A 17,349-nucleotide genomic window follows, 5' to 3' on the forward strand; every position below is an offset into this window, starting at 1 on the left:
CTGCAATGTCTGAATCATTGTTTTCCTACTACCCAGCCCTTTCCATACCTGTTCGTCTATTGTTTTTTTCTGTTTTGAAAGAAAAAGGCAATTACATTTCAGAAAGTTCCTTACAATTTAAAATGTGTGTAACTCCCACAACCTTAAAATGGGAATGATGTTTGAACATCTGCTCACTGAGTCTGGAATCTGTTTAGATAGGGGCCTGTGTGTCAAAACTGCCTGAATAGTCGCAGTGCTCCTGAAGCCATCATGCTCTAGGAATGAGCACAGCAAGGTAACCTGTCACCTGCCAACACATTTACATCCAGAACAATCACAGCTTATTCAAAAGCAGTAAATATCAGTCCTACACAGTTAATGCTATGTTGATAATCACTCTACTAATTAAGTAGAGTCTTTTTATCATCTGCAGTCCAATATTTCCACTCTCAGAGTGGACTTGATCTTTCAATTAGTAGAAGTGGTTGTTAAGATTTTTGCCATGTGGATAACTATTCTGCATGTTTAAACTGATGTTGCTCTGCATGCTTTGCAGGTTTTGCTGATCTTCGCAAAAGAAGACAACCAAAGTGATGGCTTCTGGTGGGCCTGTGACAGAGCTGGTTACAGGTGCAACATTGCCCAGACTCCAGAATCAGCACTTGAATGTTTCCTTGATAAGCACCAGGAAATAATTGTTATAGATCACAGGAATTCCAGATATTTTGATGCAGAAGATATCTGCAGGTAACTAAAGGGCCTTATGCTATTCTTGAAGTCTGGAATATATTATACAAAATCCATAGTCTTAATTGTAAAAAAAAATAAAGAAGAATGCACAAATTGGAAATTTGGAGATTGAGTACAAGAGGTTTTCTTCCCTCTTTAAGGAAGACTCTTAAGAACTCTTAGGAACTCCTCTTAAGAGGAGTAGAATTTGAAAAATAAGCTTTTGGCCAGGGTGACATTTGACCTGTAGAATTCTCTCTTCAAATCATGAGCATTATTCGGAGCATAAGCCACAGCTGTTGTGCAATCACTCTGTGCTTTCTGTATCTGCTTCTCCCTGGATCTCCTTTCCTGAGTTAGTGCTGTAACAAGATTTTAAGCTGCAAGGCTTGAAACTAATGCTATTGTTTGTTGACTACGTCAGGCACACGTCAGTGAGTGCTCTTCACAAAAGTTCACATCACTCTTCTGTACATGTGGAAATGGAAATGGAAAATCAGTTTTACCATGCAGCACACTACATTTCTCAGTCTTGCATGAACTGAAATTTCTGTTGTTTAAGACAAATATTTTAAAGTTCACATATTTAAGGTTATGGAAGTGTTTCTGGAAGAAGTACACATACATATGACAACTCTTTATTCAGAAGAGAGTGACATGTTTGAAAAAAGTGTATTTTTCACTGGTGAAAGATGAATGGAGTGTTCTTGGTTGTTGTTGTTGTTGTTTTTTCAGTTCTTCAGTAACATAAAGTGTTGATATTTTGTTAACCATGGTGGTCATTGTCCTCTATAGAGAAGTGTATTTGCTATACTTTGTTTTCTTACCAGTGTGCCCCAAGAGCACTTTGTATACGTCAAAGAAAATTTTACAGTATATGAAAGGACAGTTGTGAAAGTGGGAGAAGGTGGTCAAGATTCCTGTTTAATTAATTTTTTTGAACTAACAGATACCAAGAATGCATTGTATAGACATTGCATCTTGTCAACCCCTGTGTTCAGGGCAGCCTGCCCTGCCTTTACCTAGGTAAGAAGGACAAACTTTTACTAGGTTTGAAGAGTATTTGGAGCTGTTGTCTCTGTACTGCACTGTATTGTGCAGATTCTGAGGAGGCTGATACCAAAAGAAATTGAATGTCTAAGTGAGGACCAGTTGGTCCTATTTTCATAACTCGTTGGACTCTTTCAGAACTGTTTTTCATTTATATTGCCTGTGAAGACATTGTGTGTAACACTGAGAAAGCATGTGGTGTAACTGAGAAAATATTGTTTTCTTAGGTCTATTCGTGCCACAAAGCCATCAGAACACACTGTAATACTTGCTGTGGTTCCACGCACGTACGTTTTACTCTGTGTTGTGAAATATTTTTGTTTTACTCTATGAGAATAAGTTAAAATAAAAATTAGCAAGTAACAGAAGGTATCTCACAGATAAGATATAAACTCATAAGTTTAAAAACTTACAGAATTAGTTTAATGTTAGTTATTTTTTACCTGAAATGGTTAAGTGATGTATATGGCCTATTTAAGTATTCAATTACTTCCATTCATATAGACTAATATATCACCTTGACTTTAGAGAATTGTTATGAAGTGGCTTGCGTACTAAAAAAAAATAGACACAGATACATTTGTTTTTAAAATGAAAGAATAGAAAGCTGTTTATTGTGTTGTAAGGGAAATAGATCAAATAACATGCTGTGGTTACTAGGTAACTAGGCAATGGAGTAAATCTTATTGCTGATGGTACTAAACTTGGTATTGTATTGTCCTGAATTCCTTCTTGAGTAATTCATGCTCAGTGCATTCTTACAGACTTAAATACATCTTTTATCAAATATCTTAGAAAAAGAGTGGTTTCCCATCATTGTTAGTACTTCTACATACTGCTAAATCCATTCTAATTTTGTTAATTTCCTAGTTCAACTAAAACATTTGCAAATTGAGTTGGCTGGAGAACTTTTCCAGCCAAGATTAGAAAATAGATTATGTTTGCTGCTTAACAAGACCTTATAGCTTGTTCCACATTTCACTTAATAGCATTATTTTAGTTTCTTTCATGTCGGATATCACAGGATATCCTTTGTTTTGTTAAACTATCTATCTATTTATTTATTGGAACATCCCTGTATGTCTATGAAGAGAAGACGGACATCTGTATAAATATAAAATTTGCTGTAGAAATTATTTTCTGGCCATAATAATAACTGTAGGTATATATAAAAGACTGTATCATCTTTGACGGGCATTCAGAAGATCCACTTCTGTAATATCTTGATTTGATATGTGTATTTTATGCAAGAGCATTCATACTACATTATATTTGGATAACTGCTGAATTGATGCCATCTAGTTCCTGCATGTTGTGTGACCAGCATTTTGTCTTGTAGATCTGCTGATCAAGAAGAGACTTCTGTTCTTCCCCTTCTTAATGCAGGCTTTGATAGGGTATGTCTTCTTTCATATATTATGTATTTAATAAAGTAACTGTGGTTGCTTTGTAAATTAGAGGCACTTCAACTTCCTCACATTTAAATCTTTCATATAAGTTCTTCATGTAAACTATATGTTTGCTTATGTCAAAAATGTATTTATGAGATAATGGTCACAGTTGATTGGGTACTCTTATTTTCAGAAATGTATTGGAAAAGCATATGAGATAAGAGAATCTGTGATCCAGGTAGTCCTTCCAGAAAAAGCAGGGGTATGGCTCTTCTCTCAGGTAACAGCAATAGGACAAATAGGCCTCAATTTGCACTGGCGGAGTTTCAGGTTGAATATCAGGAAACATTTCTTTTCAGAAATAGTGGCGAAGTACTGAAACAGGCTGCACAGGGGAGTGTTGGAATCGCTGCCCCTGCTGGTCTTTAAAGAAAGGGTAGATACAGTGCTAAGGAGTATGGTTTAGTGAACAGGATTGATGGTAGGTGGATGGTTGTACTGAATGATCTCAGAGACCTTTTCCAACCTTAATGATTCTGTGGTTAAATCCATGTGGTCTGGACAGATGGTGAGTGGATTTTGTTTATGAGTGCAATTAAAAATCAAAGACATGGCACCCTAATTAATGTGTGCCTAGTCATCTAGACATGTTTGTGTGCATGCTAGGAATCTTTTCTGAATGGAGTACCAGCCTAGTCCTGCTCCTGCTGAATTGAAAAAGGATAATTTTTGTTTTGTTTTGTTTTTTTCAGTGAGGTTTGAATTGAGTTGTTACCTCGGCGTGAATCCTTTCTATTCAGAACATTATAAGCTGTTCTGTACAAGAAACCAGAGGAGGAAATAACTGTTTACTGCTGTTTCTTAAAATGAATTTGTAGTGAAGAGCAGTGATTTTCAGTTCTGAAAGTCTAGCTTCATTTGCTTACCATCTTCTAGCCTTTGTTTGAGTGGCTTTGGGTGGTCATTAATGTTTCCTAATGTAACATAAAGCATCTGTAATATTAAAGCGAGCTCATCATAAGAAAGTTAATCAATAGGAGCTCATCAGTAGACTCTGTAGTTAGGGGGGATTAAATATATGTGTTTAGAAGAATTATCCCAGTCAAAACACTATCCTATTGGTTCATAATGAATCCAGTATCTGAGCTAATTCGTGCTAAACCTGAGTTTCATTGCAAAAAGTATATGCACCTGAGTCACCACTGTGGAACATCACCAGAAAGAGGTAATAGATCTTGACTCTCTTGCAAATATATGTATAAATATATATACATATATGTATTTAAAATATGTATGCAAAACAAAAAGACACAAAAACCCCAAATAAACACCTTCTCCAAGGAGAGGGACAGCACATCCAGGGATCTCTTCCTCAACAATGTAATAAAATTGATTTTTGAAAAATCCCATCTGCTCAAATTACAGCTTTATCTTCCCTGACTTTATTTTTATACTCCACCTTTTCCAGTAGTTTATTTTGCATTATCACTATTCAATGTATCAGCATTTGTCATACTAGTTCCATTCTTCCTCCTTCCCTTGACAAAACTTAATTGTAATTGTTCTGTTTGGTGGTACCTGTCTTTTAAGTGCAACTCCAAAATGATTAATAAAGTATCTGATGCTGTAGCCAATTAGTCTGTCACTTTTTTTCTAGAATTTTATAGACAAAACCTCAATTTTTACATCAGATTCAGAGCTGAAGATTCCCAAGAGCTCCTTTAATATTTTTGGGGGAATACACCTACAAATACATCAATCTTAATGTCTTTTTCCTGCTGTGAAAAGTGACAGTTATAGAAATATTTAATATCTTAACATGAGGAGTGAAGTAGGCCCATGGTTAGTTACTTCTAAATTTGGGCTTAAGCTGTTGGTTCCCAAATCACATTTTTTTCGTAAAGGGGAGAAGCAAAGATTCCTCATACAACACTCTTTGTTCTTCACAGATCTGAGTGCTGGCTCTTGACTCAGCATGCAGCTGTATTCTGAAAACTAATGATGTCACAGAGTATTTTGTATGAAAGGCAGAATGATGTGAAGAGATGTATTTACAAATCACTGATGTAAATCCTCACAGCAGAAGTTGACTAGTGAGCAGTAAACTTGAACTGAAGTCAGAGAACATGCTAATGCTTTTGTGATGAATGTGAATTTTCTCACTGCAGCTGGTCCAAGCACAATACCTCTCTGCTAACTGCTTCTGCATAACAAATAGAGGACATTCCATCTAACACATATTAAAAAAGGTCTTGTTAACAGCTGTCAAATTTTAGTTTTCTGCACTTCTGAATTCAAAAATGACAGCTCACTGACGTTACTTACAAATTCAAGTTACTACAGTTTGTGAGTTTCAGCTACAATGCTTACTTAAAAACAGACGAAATGCCTAATGTCATTAAATTTATTTTAATTTTTAGCATGGATATTTTATATCTTTAAGGTATTCCGTTCCTGTTCTGAATTAAGGCATAGGTGCTCCTAATGAAACATCCAAATGCTACTGATTTTGAGACTTTTGTTTGTTTTTTTTTTTAAGATGACCTATTTCTTACTGAATACCTAGAACCAAGTGGCAAAGCTCACAGTTGTGGTTTCAGCAGATTTTTATGCTCACTTTTTATTTAGCTAGCAATATTGTCATAGTGACTAGAGAATCATTCCCATTAAATAGATGATTGCTTAACACAACAGGAGCAATGAAAGCATTTCTACAGAACCCCAGAATAGCTGAGGTTGGCAGGGACTTTTGGGTCCATCTGGCCCAAACCCTGCCCAAGCAGGACACGCAGAGTGGGTTACCCATGTCCAAGTGGCTTTTGCACATCTCTAAGGAGGAGACTCACAGCCTTTTTGGGCAACTTGTGCCAGTGCTCAGCCACCCACACAGCAAGAATCATAAAATCACTTAGGTTGGAAAAGATCCTTACGATCATCAAGTCGAGCTATCATCCTGACACTGGCAAGTTGGTGTTAGGAGGAACCTCTAGTACTCCATTTTGTGCCCATTGCCTCTCATCCTGACACTGGCACCATTGAAGAGAGCCTGACTCTGTTCTTTTTGCACTTTCTTGAGGTACTTATTTTATCTTAATGAGGTCTCTCCTGTGCTTTCTCTTCTCTGTACTGACCAGTCTCAGCTCCTCCAGCCATTCCTCATATGAAAGATATTCTGGCCCCATTTTTGTGGCCCTTTGTTGTCCTATTGCCAGCTCTCTTTATAACATTAGAGTTTTAGATACAAGAACAGGAATAATAGATTACAAACCTTCCATTCTATTTCATGCACTTCTGATTTGTTTTCCAGCAATTCATGGAGAATAGCAGCATAACTGCTTGTTACAATGAACTCATTCAAATAGAACATGGGGAAGTGCGATCTCAGTTCAAATTACGGTATGTAGACATATAAGAAGGCATAAGAAATAAATATTTGGAAATAAGTAACTGGTCTACGTTCCCAACTGCAGATATATGTGTTTCATATGCTAACAATTTCCTACAGCCTTGTTCCTTGATCAGTTACAAAACAGACAAATGTAAGGGCTTTAATAAGTGGTGCCTTTAGAAAGCTTTGTTGATGTGCTTCATTCACTGCTGGTTTAAATGACAGTTTTCATTAATGCAGAATGCAGTACTTGTCCTTTATTCTGATGCTTGCCTGTGCCCATATGTCTTGAGATGCCCACATTGAGTTTGGCAATAGTACAGCAGCCATCACTGGTATTGCAATCAGAATGAGATCCCTTAGCAGAAATATTGCAGAACAGCTTCTGTTCGTTTAATTGAATGGTAGCACTTTAATGCTGACTTGTGTGTAAGAAAGGTTTATGGGCTGCAAAGTGACATGACAGGAAAATTTCTCAAAGTCATTCTTAATCTTATGTGTGTGAGATTTCATGTCTTGAACTGAGCTCAGTCTTGGGCTGGCTCTTCCTACTCTGTGCCAAATCAAAATCACAATTTTTTTTCTTAATAAGAAATATTTAATTGTAAAATTATCTTCCAAATATAAGAAGGAATATATAATTATATAATCAGTTTAATATGATTGATTGTATATTTAATACTGGTGCTTCTGGTGCTTACACCTACATATAAATATCTTTACAATTCAACTGTATATAAAAAAAAGGTCTTTGAGTTGTCACACAGAGAAAGTATATTTATCTGGATTCCCATAATTGAGTTGCATTTCCTTCTACAGAAAATACTATCACTTCACTACTGGAGTCAGTGTTGCTGTTTAAGCAGTAGATTTTTTTAAGATTCCATTCACAAACCTATCACAAAGGAACTTAATGTTCAAGCAAATATGTGTTTATGTATGCAAAATATGATTGTAGTAGAATCTTTAGGAAAAAAAAATAGGGTTCATGCTGTCACAATATTAATGTGTATTTCCCAAAGCTCAGCAGAAAAAAATAAAGAAAAAAAAAAAAGCACAGAAATTTTAGAAGTTAATTAGAGCTGAATCTGACTTGGTTCAGTTGTAAATGCAGTGTGAAATGTGTGACTTGTGAATTTAGTTAGCAAACATCAGTTTATGTTCATACAAGCTATACCTGTAGCTTGTGTTTAGGTCCAAAACGACAGATTTTGTAATAACAAGCATGCTGTAGACAAAAAGGAAACTTCTTCCAGCTGTTGTACATCATCTTGAGGATTACTCTTCTCACAGTTCAGGCAGCATTCCACTTTGTTGCCTGATAATGTCTCAAGTAAGATTCTTACCAGAGACCATAAAAACATGTGCAGATAACCTCCTTAATTTCTTAGCCTAGGACATTCATTGCTTGTTACTCTGTGTATAGTAACTTTTTGTCATTTCCATCTCTTTCTTAGTGTTTATCAAAACATAGAAGAGTGGAAATTATCCTTCTGTTTCTCTAGAACATCAGTGTATGTGTCAATGACTTCTTGTGTTATGTTTTGTTTTCCTTTATTTCTTTCTGTTATAAACTTTATGTTCTTTTCATTGAAAATTACCTGCTGTAACACACGGAATAACCTACTTTAAGAATTCAGTGCCAGTAGAGTTTAAGCATCTCTTTTAGTTATATCAACTATGAATGCAGATAATTATAACTCAGAAACAGGGAACATGATTCACATATTGATTGCCATATTTTTCTGTGAGATTATTTAAAACTATCACCAATAAAAAAAAATATTGAAATTTGGAAGAGAGTGTCACTCCTCAGAAGCTTTTCAGCTACTGACAATTCTCTCTTCTGTATTGTTTGTGTAAACAGTGTTGTACCACCCACTTGTGATTTGGCTTGTTTTTACTCTTCTATCTTTAGTTATGTAAACTGTGAACTTCCTTCCCTTTAATTTATGTGAATGTATAGCAAATTAAATGTTTTCTGTGTTACCGCGTGTTTTGTATGTTAGTAACGCATCATGTATATATCTGCACATGTGTATGTCTGTATATTTACATCACCTCTGGTGCAGTACTGTTTCAGAAAGCTTTTGGCAGCACAGCTGTAGTATTTTGGAGTTTGTTGCTGCCACTGCCTGAGGCAGACCCAGAGGAGTTAAATTCTACTTTTCTTTTAATGCAAGAAGCTTTGTGCTAACACCTGGGGGATCAAAACAGCCAAATTGTCTTTTGAAAAATTTGTTTTTTGAAACATTTGTCTTTTGAAAGACAAATTTTCTGAGAAGGCATACTTGTAACTTAGAGAAGCTGACGCCTTGCGACAGAGAACTTCTTCCTGCTTTTGCCCAAAGAGGCAGATGTTTTAATTGAGCTTACCATAAAAAAATAAGCACAACTAGATTTGCTAGCCCTACTTGGTTGCAATTTGCTTTCATCTCTGGGGTTTAATGAAATGGGGGAAAAAATGTTGCACTGTGTATTTATCTCACGGGGCTCCTGGTCTTTGATATGTCTTTGTATTTTTGAGAAGAAAGACATAATGTTCTCAGAAAGTAAATCAATGGGACAAAATCCAGAATTTTTTTTAGGTGTTTGAATAGAAGAGAAAGTCTGTGAGAATTTTGGACCAGGGACACAGTATCTGAAGTCCTTTCAGTGAACAGAACTGTCCGGATGGGTACACCGTTTCTTAGACAGATTTTTTGTTTCTTTAATTCTAAAGGTTTTTTGGGGGGCATCTGTGGGATGTGTGCATCTACCAAAGCTAGCTTGATTGCCAGATCAAATGAAAAAGTAGGTTTTGAATAGTGTAATCAGTTCAAAACAGCTCTGCGTTTTCTTGCAGAAAGCTTACTTAATGACTTGTTAGTGTTTGTGTACCAGATGAGCATCTACCACTGAGATAACTCAGTTATTTTGCGCAGCACAAAATCACACCATGGAGCAAACTTGAACTGCTAGGTTGTCCCTTGTAAAATTACAGTGATAGTTCGTTTTATTGCATAAACTGAAGGAGTACAGTTGTCTTCTGCGTACAACGCTTCTTCCTACAAATCTTCATCCATATCATTGTGTATGTATGTCTTCATGTGTATTCCCTTTCCAGTTTGTTTCTGAGTTACTTCCATGATGAGCAAAGCTACCAACATCCAATATTCCTTAATGCAGAGGTAGAATACTTCTGTGCTAACCATGCACTGATCATCAGTATTAATCACACCTCACTGTACAGTTTGTAAGCAAGACATTTCCACTAGGTTACAGCTGTATACAAGGATGTTTCTGCATGGTGCATTTTATGCTCCCTGCAGTGAGACATACATAGCAGACAATTGGTCTGAATTTAGGCCAGAAAATGGACTGGGATCTATCACAGCACGTCGTCTGATTTGTGTCTTTTAGTATGCACTAAATCTCCATAGTTTACTGTGTTAATTAATACATTGTTTTAATTAACATAATTAATTAGAATTAAATAACATTATTTCAATCCCATTCTGTGTAAATTATAGTTTAAGCAGTATCAGTCCTGTAGCAAAAGGGTAAAGATTTTGTTTTCCTGCATTAGTTCAAGGATAGCCCTGAAAAAGTGGAAGGTGGGGATTATTTTTGCCCTTAATTAAGACTAACCCGTATGAAAGTCAACCCACTGAATTATAAATTGAAAGCAGGAAAAGTGATATTTTTCTGACTAAGATTTTGTGATGGCTTAAATCATTTCCTCTAATCGCTTAGCATTACAACTTCTTTGATAATCAAGGTCTGAAAAATTTACATTTATACTTATGTGTATATACACATGTAAAATAAGCACAGCACATTTTATCCGTGTGTATGTCAGGACATATTTTATTGGGATATATATTAGGATATATTTTATATACATAGATTCATAAAATGTACTGTGCTGATTTTTGTGTTCTCTATCCTTGATGTTCACAAAACTTCCTATTGCAATGTATGCAGCCATTTGTTATTTTTACTCATTTTTAGTTCCTGCTCTAGAAAGGGTGTTTGGAAAAGGCAACGTGCTGTTATGTGATGCGGTGCCTGTGAGCAGTTTTGTAAGTGATCTCAGAAAAATATGTCAGCAACGGGAGTGTCCGAAGATTAAATTCCTCAGAAAATTATAATGGTGATGGCTACCTGGTTTGGTTGAAACAGCATGCTAATTTGTGATTAATCCGTGGATAAGTACAGTGCAATAATCTGTTTATGATAAGCAAAATGTTCTAACAATAAAACTAATGTGAATCATTTGCTAATTTCAGGGCATGTAATGCAGTATTTACAGCATTAGAACGTTGTCAGGAAGCAATAGAAATAACCAGTGAAGATCGTGTTATTCAGGTATGGGGAAAAGACCAATCATTTTGCAGAATTCAAAGGCAGAAACCCCAAAGAGATCTTTGTTCCGTAAAGTCTCTTCTAATTCGGTGTTTTGCTTTTGTTGCCGTATTTCTGCAGCATTTCTGGATGCTGCCTGTTGACACTTGCTGAATTTCTAGAATATTTCCTTCTCTAATTTTACTCAGATGATAATTTCCAGTTGCTTATAGTAAAACAAACATGAAATCTACTGCAGAAATAGATACCCTGTACAGTAAAGGGGCTTGTTCTCTTTCCACATTTTCTATATCAGATTCTATTTCAACTCCGTATGTAACATGAATAAATAAATAAATAATATGTATCTAGCAAATGTAAGTGAAATGTTTCTCTATTGGCATAATGTTTTATGTGACAGACTGCAGGGATGTGTGGTTTTGGATTTAGGTGCATACCCTGAAATACTGTGATAGTTTTATGTGAGTAATTATCTTATAAGTATATCCTTCTCATCCCGAAGTTCTTTTGTTTCACAGTATGTTAATCCGGCCTTCGAGCATATGATGGGGTATCAGAAGGGAGAGCTCATTGGCAAGGAACTTACTGAGCTACCAAAAAGTGATAAAAACCGTGCAGATCTGTCAGACGCTATCAACGCATGTATTAAAAAAGGAAAGGTAAGTAGCTAAAATCAGCTTGGGCAATTCTAATTTGGATTTCCAATCTGTTTTATTTTTTAAACTCTGGGTTTAAAAACATGAGACTCTGTTCTCTTGAGTTGCATATATCTCATCTGAATTCTGTTCCTCTGATTCCTAAACTTTTTTGAAAATACTGGGCACTTCTTCACAAGAGAAACATATCAAAAAAGTTTACACTGTCCTCAGACAAGCAAATATCTGCTTAGCTGCGCTGAGGATTACAAGATTTTACACTTTTTTAGAATGTAAACATGAAATAGTATGTAATTATTTGCTACATAAGGACTAGGCAATAATAAATGAATATTCGACTGCAAACTATGTATTATCAGATGCTTTCTGTTGTGCATGTTTTCTTAGGAATGGCAAGGGGTTTACTATGCAAGAAGAAAATCTGGAGACAGTATCCAGCAACATGTGAAGATAACACCAGTGATTGGTCAAGGAGGGTAATTAACATCTCCAGAGCACAGTTCCTTTTTTTTTTTAATCCTTCTCTGTGCTTTCCCTGTCCGTGCATTTGGCATGAACCTCCATATAGTAAGGAGCAGGGTGGTGATAACACTGCTGACTTCAAGCAGTTCAAGGAAAATATGCAAAATTAAGAAGGCCGTGATTTTTACTGATTTGTCCATTTTGGTGTCTTCACTTGCTGGCTAAAAAATTGTGAAATCATAAGAAAGGATGAAGTTGCTATTATACAGACAGCTGCAAATTGGTGTTTGGGTTTATTTTACCATGCTTTTCTCTGTGAAGTTACTCTAAAGTATTCAAACTGTCAACCAGGCAATTGGAAGAGTCAGCAGCCAGGTGATTAATTTTGTGTGCACACTTGCATGTGCTTGCACTTTTGCCATGTATGATGTGCATGTTGCCAAATTCTGCTCCCAGATGTGTGAGTGAACTCTTTCAGCATCAGCATAGTCGTACTTTAGAACAAAAACACGACTGTTTCACTGCTTGTTGCTCAGTCAGTTGTTTTGTGTTGGTTTTAGTTCTTGTTCCATTAGTGCATCAAGAATTCAGCTTAAAAAAATATCACTATGTCATTTCACTTCCCTCTTTACCATCTGATGTGATAACAATAGATTATTTCTGTTGCTAGGAAGATCAGACACTTGGTGTCCCTCAAAAGGCTGTGTTGTACTAACGAAAACAACAAGCAGGTACTGTGTTTCTACGATGTCATAATTTCCATCTCTTTTAGTAATTATATTTTTTGCTTAAGAAGTTGATGTACAACCCAGAGAGGAGGAGGCTCCACGGAATCTCATCAATGTCTATAAATATCAGAAAGGGAGGTTGCAAAGTGGATGGAGCCAGGCCCTTTTCAGTGATGCCCAGTGCCAGGACAGGGTGCAGTGGGCAAGCACTGAAGACTGGAGGTTCCTTGCCCATATGTTTTCACATATGTTCAGCCACATATCCACCACATCCTGTAAAAACTGTGGAGGCATGAGAAGTTGTTTGAGGAGCAGAAGTTGATCTGCTCCTGCACACTATCTGAAAGAGCATTTGAAGCCACTGAGCATGTTGTATGTTTTGCTTCAAAAACCAGTGGAATAAGAAATTTTGGACTTCTCTGAGTCAAAGAGTGAAATCTATCTGTGGTCTGTGGGAGTAAGATTGAATGTAGGGAGCATAAGGTGTAGCTGCTAACGTTTAAACTGAGGATGTGCTTATGGAGTATGATATATTTCCTGTAATTTCCATTTTTTTCTAAAAAATTTGGGTTTTGGGAACTGAGTATATTGTTTTGTATAAATTTTTAAATGTGCTTTTACATAGCTGAGAATAAAGATAAAAATTGTGTGCATAAATATGCATGGAAGGTCACTAGGATTTCTAGTTGCCTATTCTTCAGCATAATAATAAGCCTATCCTTAGTAATAGATTGCTGAAAAAAAAGTATTGGAAGTTAATAGATAATATTCTGTAAAATTGTCTGTTTTTTGAAACCATGCCTGTTGCAGAGATATTATCAAGTCAACGAAGAAATATGCATAGTTTTTGGAAGAAATTTGAACCTCTGCCCCTTAAAAACAAAGCTTGGAATGTTATAAACTGACCTCCTATTTGGATCAAAAAACAGATTTTAGTATTAGCAGCAAGGTATAATCTACAGAAGCAGGATTTTAAAAGTACAGCCTAGAGTGCAGGAGACTTTTGTAATGGAAGAAGTACTAATGTTATACAGTATTTCTTTTTTTATTCATTAGTAAAACCTCATTGTTCATGTTGTTTCATTTACAGCTGCTTTGATGTTGATTTAAAAGCGAGGTACCATTTGATGTATTTTTCTACAGCGTACACACAGCTGAAAGGCTGCTGCAGTGTAAATGTAATATTGTTTATGTAAGATGATCAGTACAAAACAATTACAGACTTGCAGTCATCTGTTAAAAAAAAAAAACACCAAAAGCCAGCAGTGGAAGTTTTCTGGTTCTTTGGATTAAGCAAGTAAACTTAACAATAAATGTTATTTAGAAATATGTGTCAAAGGCCGTGCTCTCTATAGTACTGGCACTGTTGGAAAACACAATCAGTTTGTGTTTTTCAGTACTGAATCATGAGCAGTTATCAGTAAATAAAGCACAAATGCAATGATCTTTATGCCTGGGCAGTCTTAGACAAGGTTGTATGACCTCTGAAACATTCTGAACAGATATAGAAATCTACTACAGCGATTAAAGATTACAGCCTGACAGAAAATATATTCTGTAGAGATTGAAGGTCTATATGGAAAAAAAAAAGGTACAGACCACAAAACTAGGTGGGTTTCTTTGTTGTTGTTTGGTTGGGGGTTTTTTTGTATGCGTGTTTGTGTTTGTGTTTGTGTGTGTTTCTGTTCTTTGGTAGAAATCTCTCCTCCCTCTACTACAGTATCAGATGCTCTGGCATCAAATAGAAAACTCTTAACAGCGTCTTGAGGTCTTGTTATTGTTTAGATTGGGGATGGTGGTTATGTGTAATAACACCTGTACCGTATTCATAAGACTTCCTACAATTACTTTTGCAGTGATGCTGCTCAGATTTTTTTGTGATCAGTATTTGAGCACTGCAGTTTTGCACCCTCTGGTGGTAAAGAGAAGTTCAACGAAAGAAAAAGCACTACTGACTTTTGCAGGAAGGCTTCATTTTGTGCAGCAGTTGGTGGCGCAGACTGAAAAACCACGAAAACGTGATGAAAATTAAAAATAAGTTTATCAATTATTTAATACACATAAAGTGTTAATAAAACGGCCCCTGAGGGATAAAAATTACTTGTTGGATTTGATTCACTTAGCCTTGTGATACTCCCTATGTTTCTAATTCTCAGTACACTGCAGTATTTTCAAATGCTGTACACCATCCTCTTGGAAACAATTTCAGGGAAACGAGGGCATGTGTCTACCTGTGTAGGCTTTCTGCATTTCTGAAAGAAATGTTTTCAAATATTGAGGAATTCAACAGTTACTGGCATTCTGTCTGCAATTGCAGAGAATTTGGGTAAGAAGACCAGACAGACAGACAGAGCTTGCACTGAGATACAGCCACTTTCTCCGTTCTCCCCATTGCACTGAAGATGTGCTGCCATTGAGTCAAATGAGACTTGAGCAAAGAATTGTATAAAGTGAAATTCCAGTGTAGGCAAGCCCATTACAAGCACTCCTATTCTTTGGTTTCAGAGCAAGTAATCTCATCTATTTCTTTACATGCTCTGAGTTCATCCTTGGGTTCTACTGCAAGGCAGTCCCTTGCTTTCATCTGTTGTGTGTCAGTATGTTCCTGTAAAAAGAGCATACCTCTTCCTTGATATTGCAGCAACTGGGTGAGTTGATTATGTGCCCTCAGGCACTAGAAATTGCTTCAGGTGCAACAGGGTGCTTCTTAATTTTTCCAAGCCATGGGGCTCAAATAGCTCATGCTTGCCTTGACCTCCTCTTGTGAGGTGCCAGCTATGTGTTGGAAACACCAGCACTGCAGCTGCAGCTTCTGTTGGCCAGGAGGCCTCAGCCTGCCAAGAACATCCAGAATATATAGTCCTTCTAAGCTAGTGCCTCTTGCTGAGATGTCTTGTCCTGTCCAGATGGTGGAGTCAGTGCAGTTCATGAAGTTTTGAGGCTGCCATTGTTTGAGGATTTCCCTGAGAGATTGGTACCCTGTGAGATAAACAATGAGAGTGGCCCAAATTTTATCTTTTTTTTTTTCCCCAGCACTGGTCAATGTGTGGCTCTGATGAGATTCGTGCTTTATGTTGGACATTCACCTAGTTCCTGACCAAGGAGCCCACACCACGGCACTGTCAATGCATGTGGTAGCTCTGTCACCTTGCTCAGGCCATGCTCACGGGCCAGCTGCTTTTGGGAGGCTGGCACAAGGCAATGGCTCTGGGCAGCTCAAGGCAGTGGGTGCCTGCCAGGGGGGGTGGGACCCCAATGCTTGCCGCAAGTACCCTGCTGTTGTCTTCTGTGAAGCAAAAGAGAAACTCATTTCTCAACATTTCACTATTTCTTGTTTTGAAAAACAACTCTGGAAAGACTTTTTCTGTGACAAATAGAATATTTGCACTATTGGTTTCCTCCATTGTTTTTTTTCCTCTGGTTCAGTTCGTATTCAGCTTTTGTTAAGGATTTTAGTTATTCTCTCAGAACACTTTCTGCAGAAAATTATGAATATAAAGAAGTTATGTACTTGACAAATGCTGACATCCACTTCTGAATACTTAGATAAATAAAAATTTATTCTGCCATAAAATATATCAGGGTTATTTTCAGAACAAAAATGGTTTGTTATGGAAGCATGCAAGGAAATCTAATGAAGTACATATTTAATTACAGGATAGTATCTGTCGTGATTCAAGTTTTGATCCAAATCACTAATGCTACAGTGTTTCACCATAATTATATATGACTTAAACTCAACTTCTAGATAACTTCCTTTAGGAGGTTTTTCTCTCAGACAGTGGTGACTCATTGGAACAGGTTGCCCAAGGAGGTTGTGGATGCTCCATCTCTGGAGTCATTCAAGTCCAGACTGCATGTGCCTCTGGGCAGCCTGGTCTAGTGGTTGGTGACCCTACCTATGGCAAGGGCTTTGAAACTAGATGATCTTTGAGTCCTTTTCAACACAGGCACACACCCACAACATCATTTTCTATGATTCTATTATATGATTCTATGATAATGCATGGAAGCTTACAAACATTCATGAATTACTATGAATACAGTCTGGGAGAAGAACTCATTCGTAACAACCCTGTGAGAAGGACTTAAGGATTCTGGTGCACAATAAACTGGACACAAGTCAGCAGCGTGTGCTTGCAGCTTGGAAGGCCAACAGTGTTCTGCACTGCATCAAAAGAATAGTGGCCAGCAGGGAGAGGGAGGTGATTGTCCCCCTCTACTCTGCTCTTGTGAAGACCAGACTGGAGCACTGCATCCAGGTCTGTGTCTCTCCCAGTACAGCAGGGATGCAGAGCTGTTGGACTGGGTCCAGACAAGACCCACAGAGATTATCAAAGGGGCTGGAACACTTCTTTTATAAAGATAGGTTGAGAAAGCTGGGCTTCTTTAGCTTGGGGAAGAGAAGGCTCCATAGAGATGTCATTGTGGCCTTCCAATCATAAAATCATAGAATGATTTGGGTTGGAAGGAACTTTCAAAATCATCTAGTTCCAACCTCCTTGCCATAGGCAGAGACACCTCCTTCTAGACCAGGTTGCTCAAACCCCATCCAGCCTGGCCTTAAATGCTTCCAGAAAGGGGGCATCCACAACTTCTCTTGTGCAGCCCGTTCC

The 17,349-nt window shown here is 37.1% G+C and overlaps 1 protein-coding gene across 1 annotated transcript in view; it reads left to right on the forward strand.

Annotated features, from left to right (window-relative positions):
- PDE8B (phosphodiesterase 8B) overlaps window positions 1–17,349 on the forward strand; it is a 70,324-nt gene that overhangs the window by 35,310 nt on the left and 17,665 nt on the right. The window contains exons 3-10 of the mRNA XM_042875257.1: window positions 539–729; window positions 1,989–2,048; window positions 3,101–3,158; window positions 6,460–6,548; window positions 10,812–10,890; window positions 11,406–11,546; window positions 11,931–12,019; window positions 12,676–12,736. Of these exons, the coding sequence (XP_042731191.1) occupies window positions 539–729; window positions 1,989–2,048; window positions 3,101–3,158; window positions 6,460–6,548; window positions 10,812–10,890; window positions 11,406–11,546; window positions 11,931–12,019; window positions 12,676–12,736 (768 nt within the window). The remainder of the gene's footprint in view (window positions 1–538; window positions 730–1,988; window positions 2,049–3,100; window positions 3,159–6,459; window positions 6,549–10,811; window positions 10,891–11,405; window positions 11,547–11,930; window positions 12,020–12,675; window positions 12,737–17,349) is intronic.

The sequence above is a fragment of the Lagopus leucura genome, unplaced genomic scaffold (assembly GCF_019238085.1).
Source record: "Lagopus leucura isolate 7727_CA_CO unplaced genomic scaffold, USGS_WTPT01 Super-Scaffold_100014, whole genome shotgun sequence".
Classification (NCBI taxonomy): domain Eukaryota; kingdom Metazoa; phylum Chordata; class Aves; order Galliformes; family Phasianidae; genus Lagopus; species Lagopus leucura.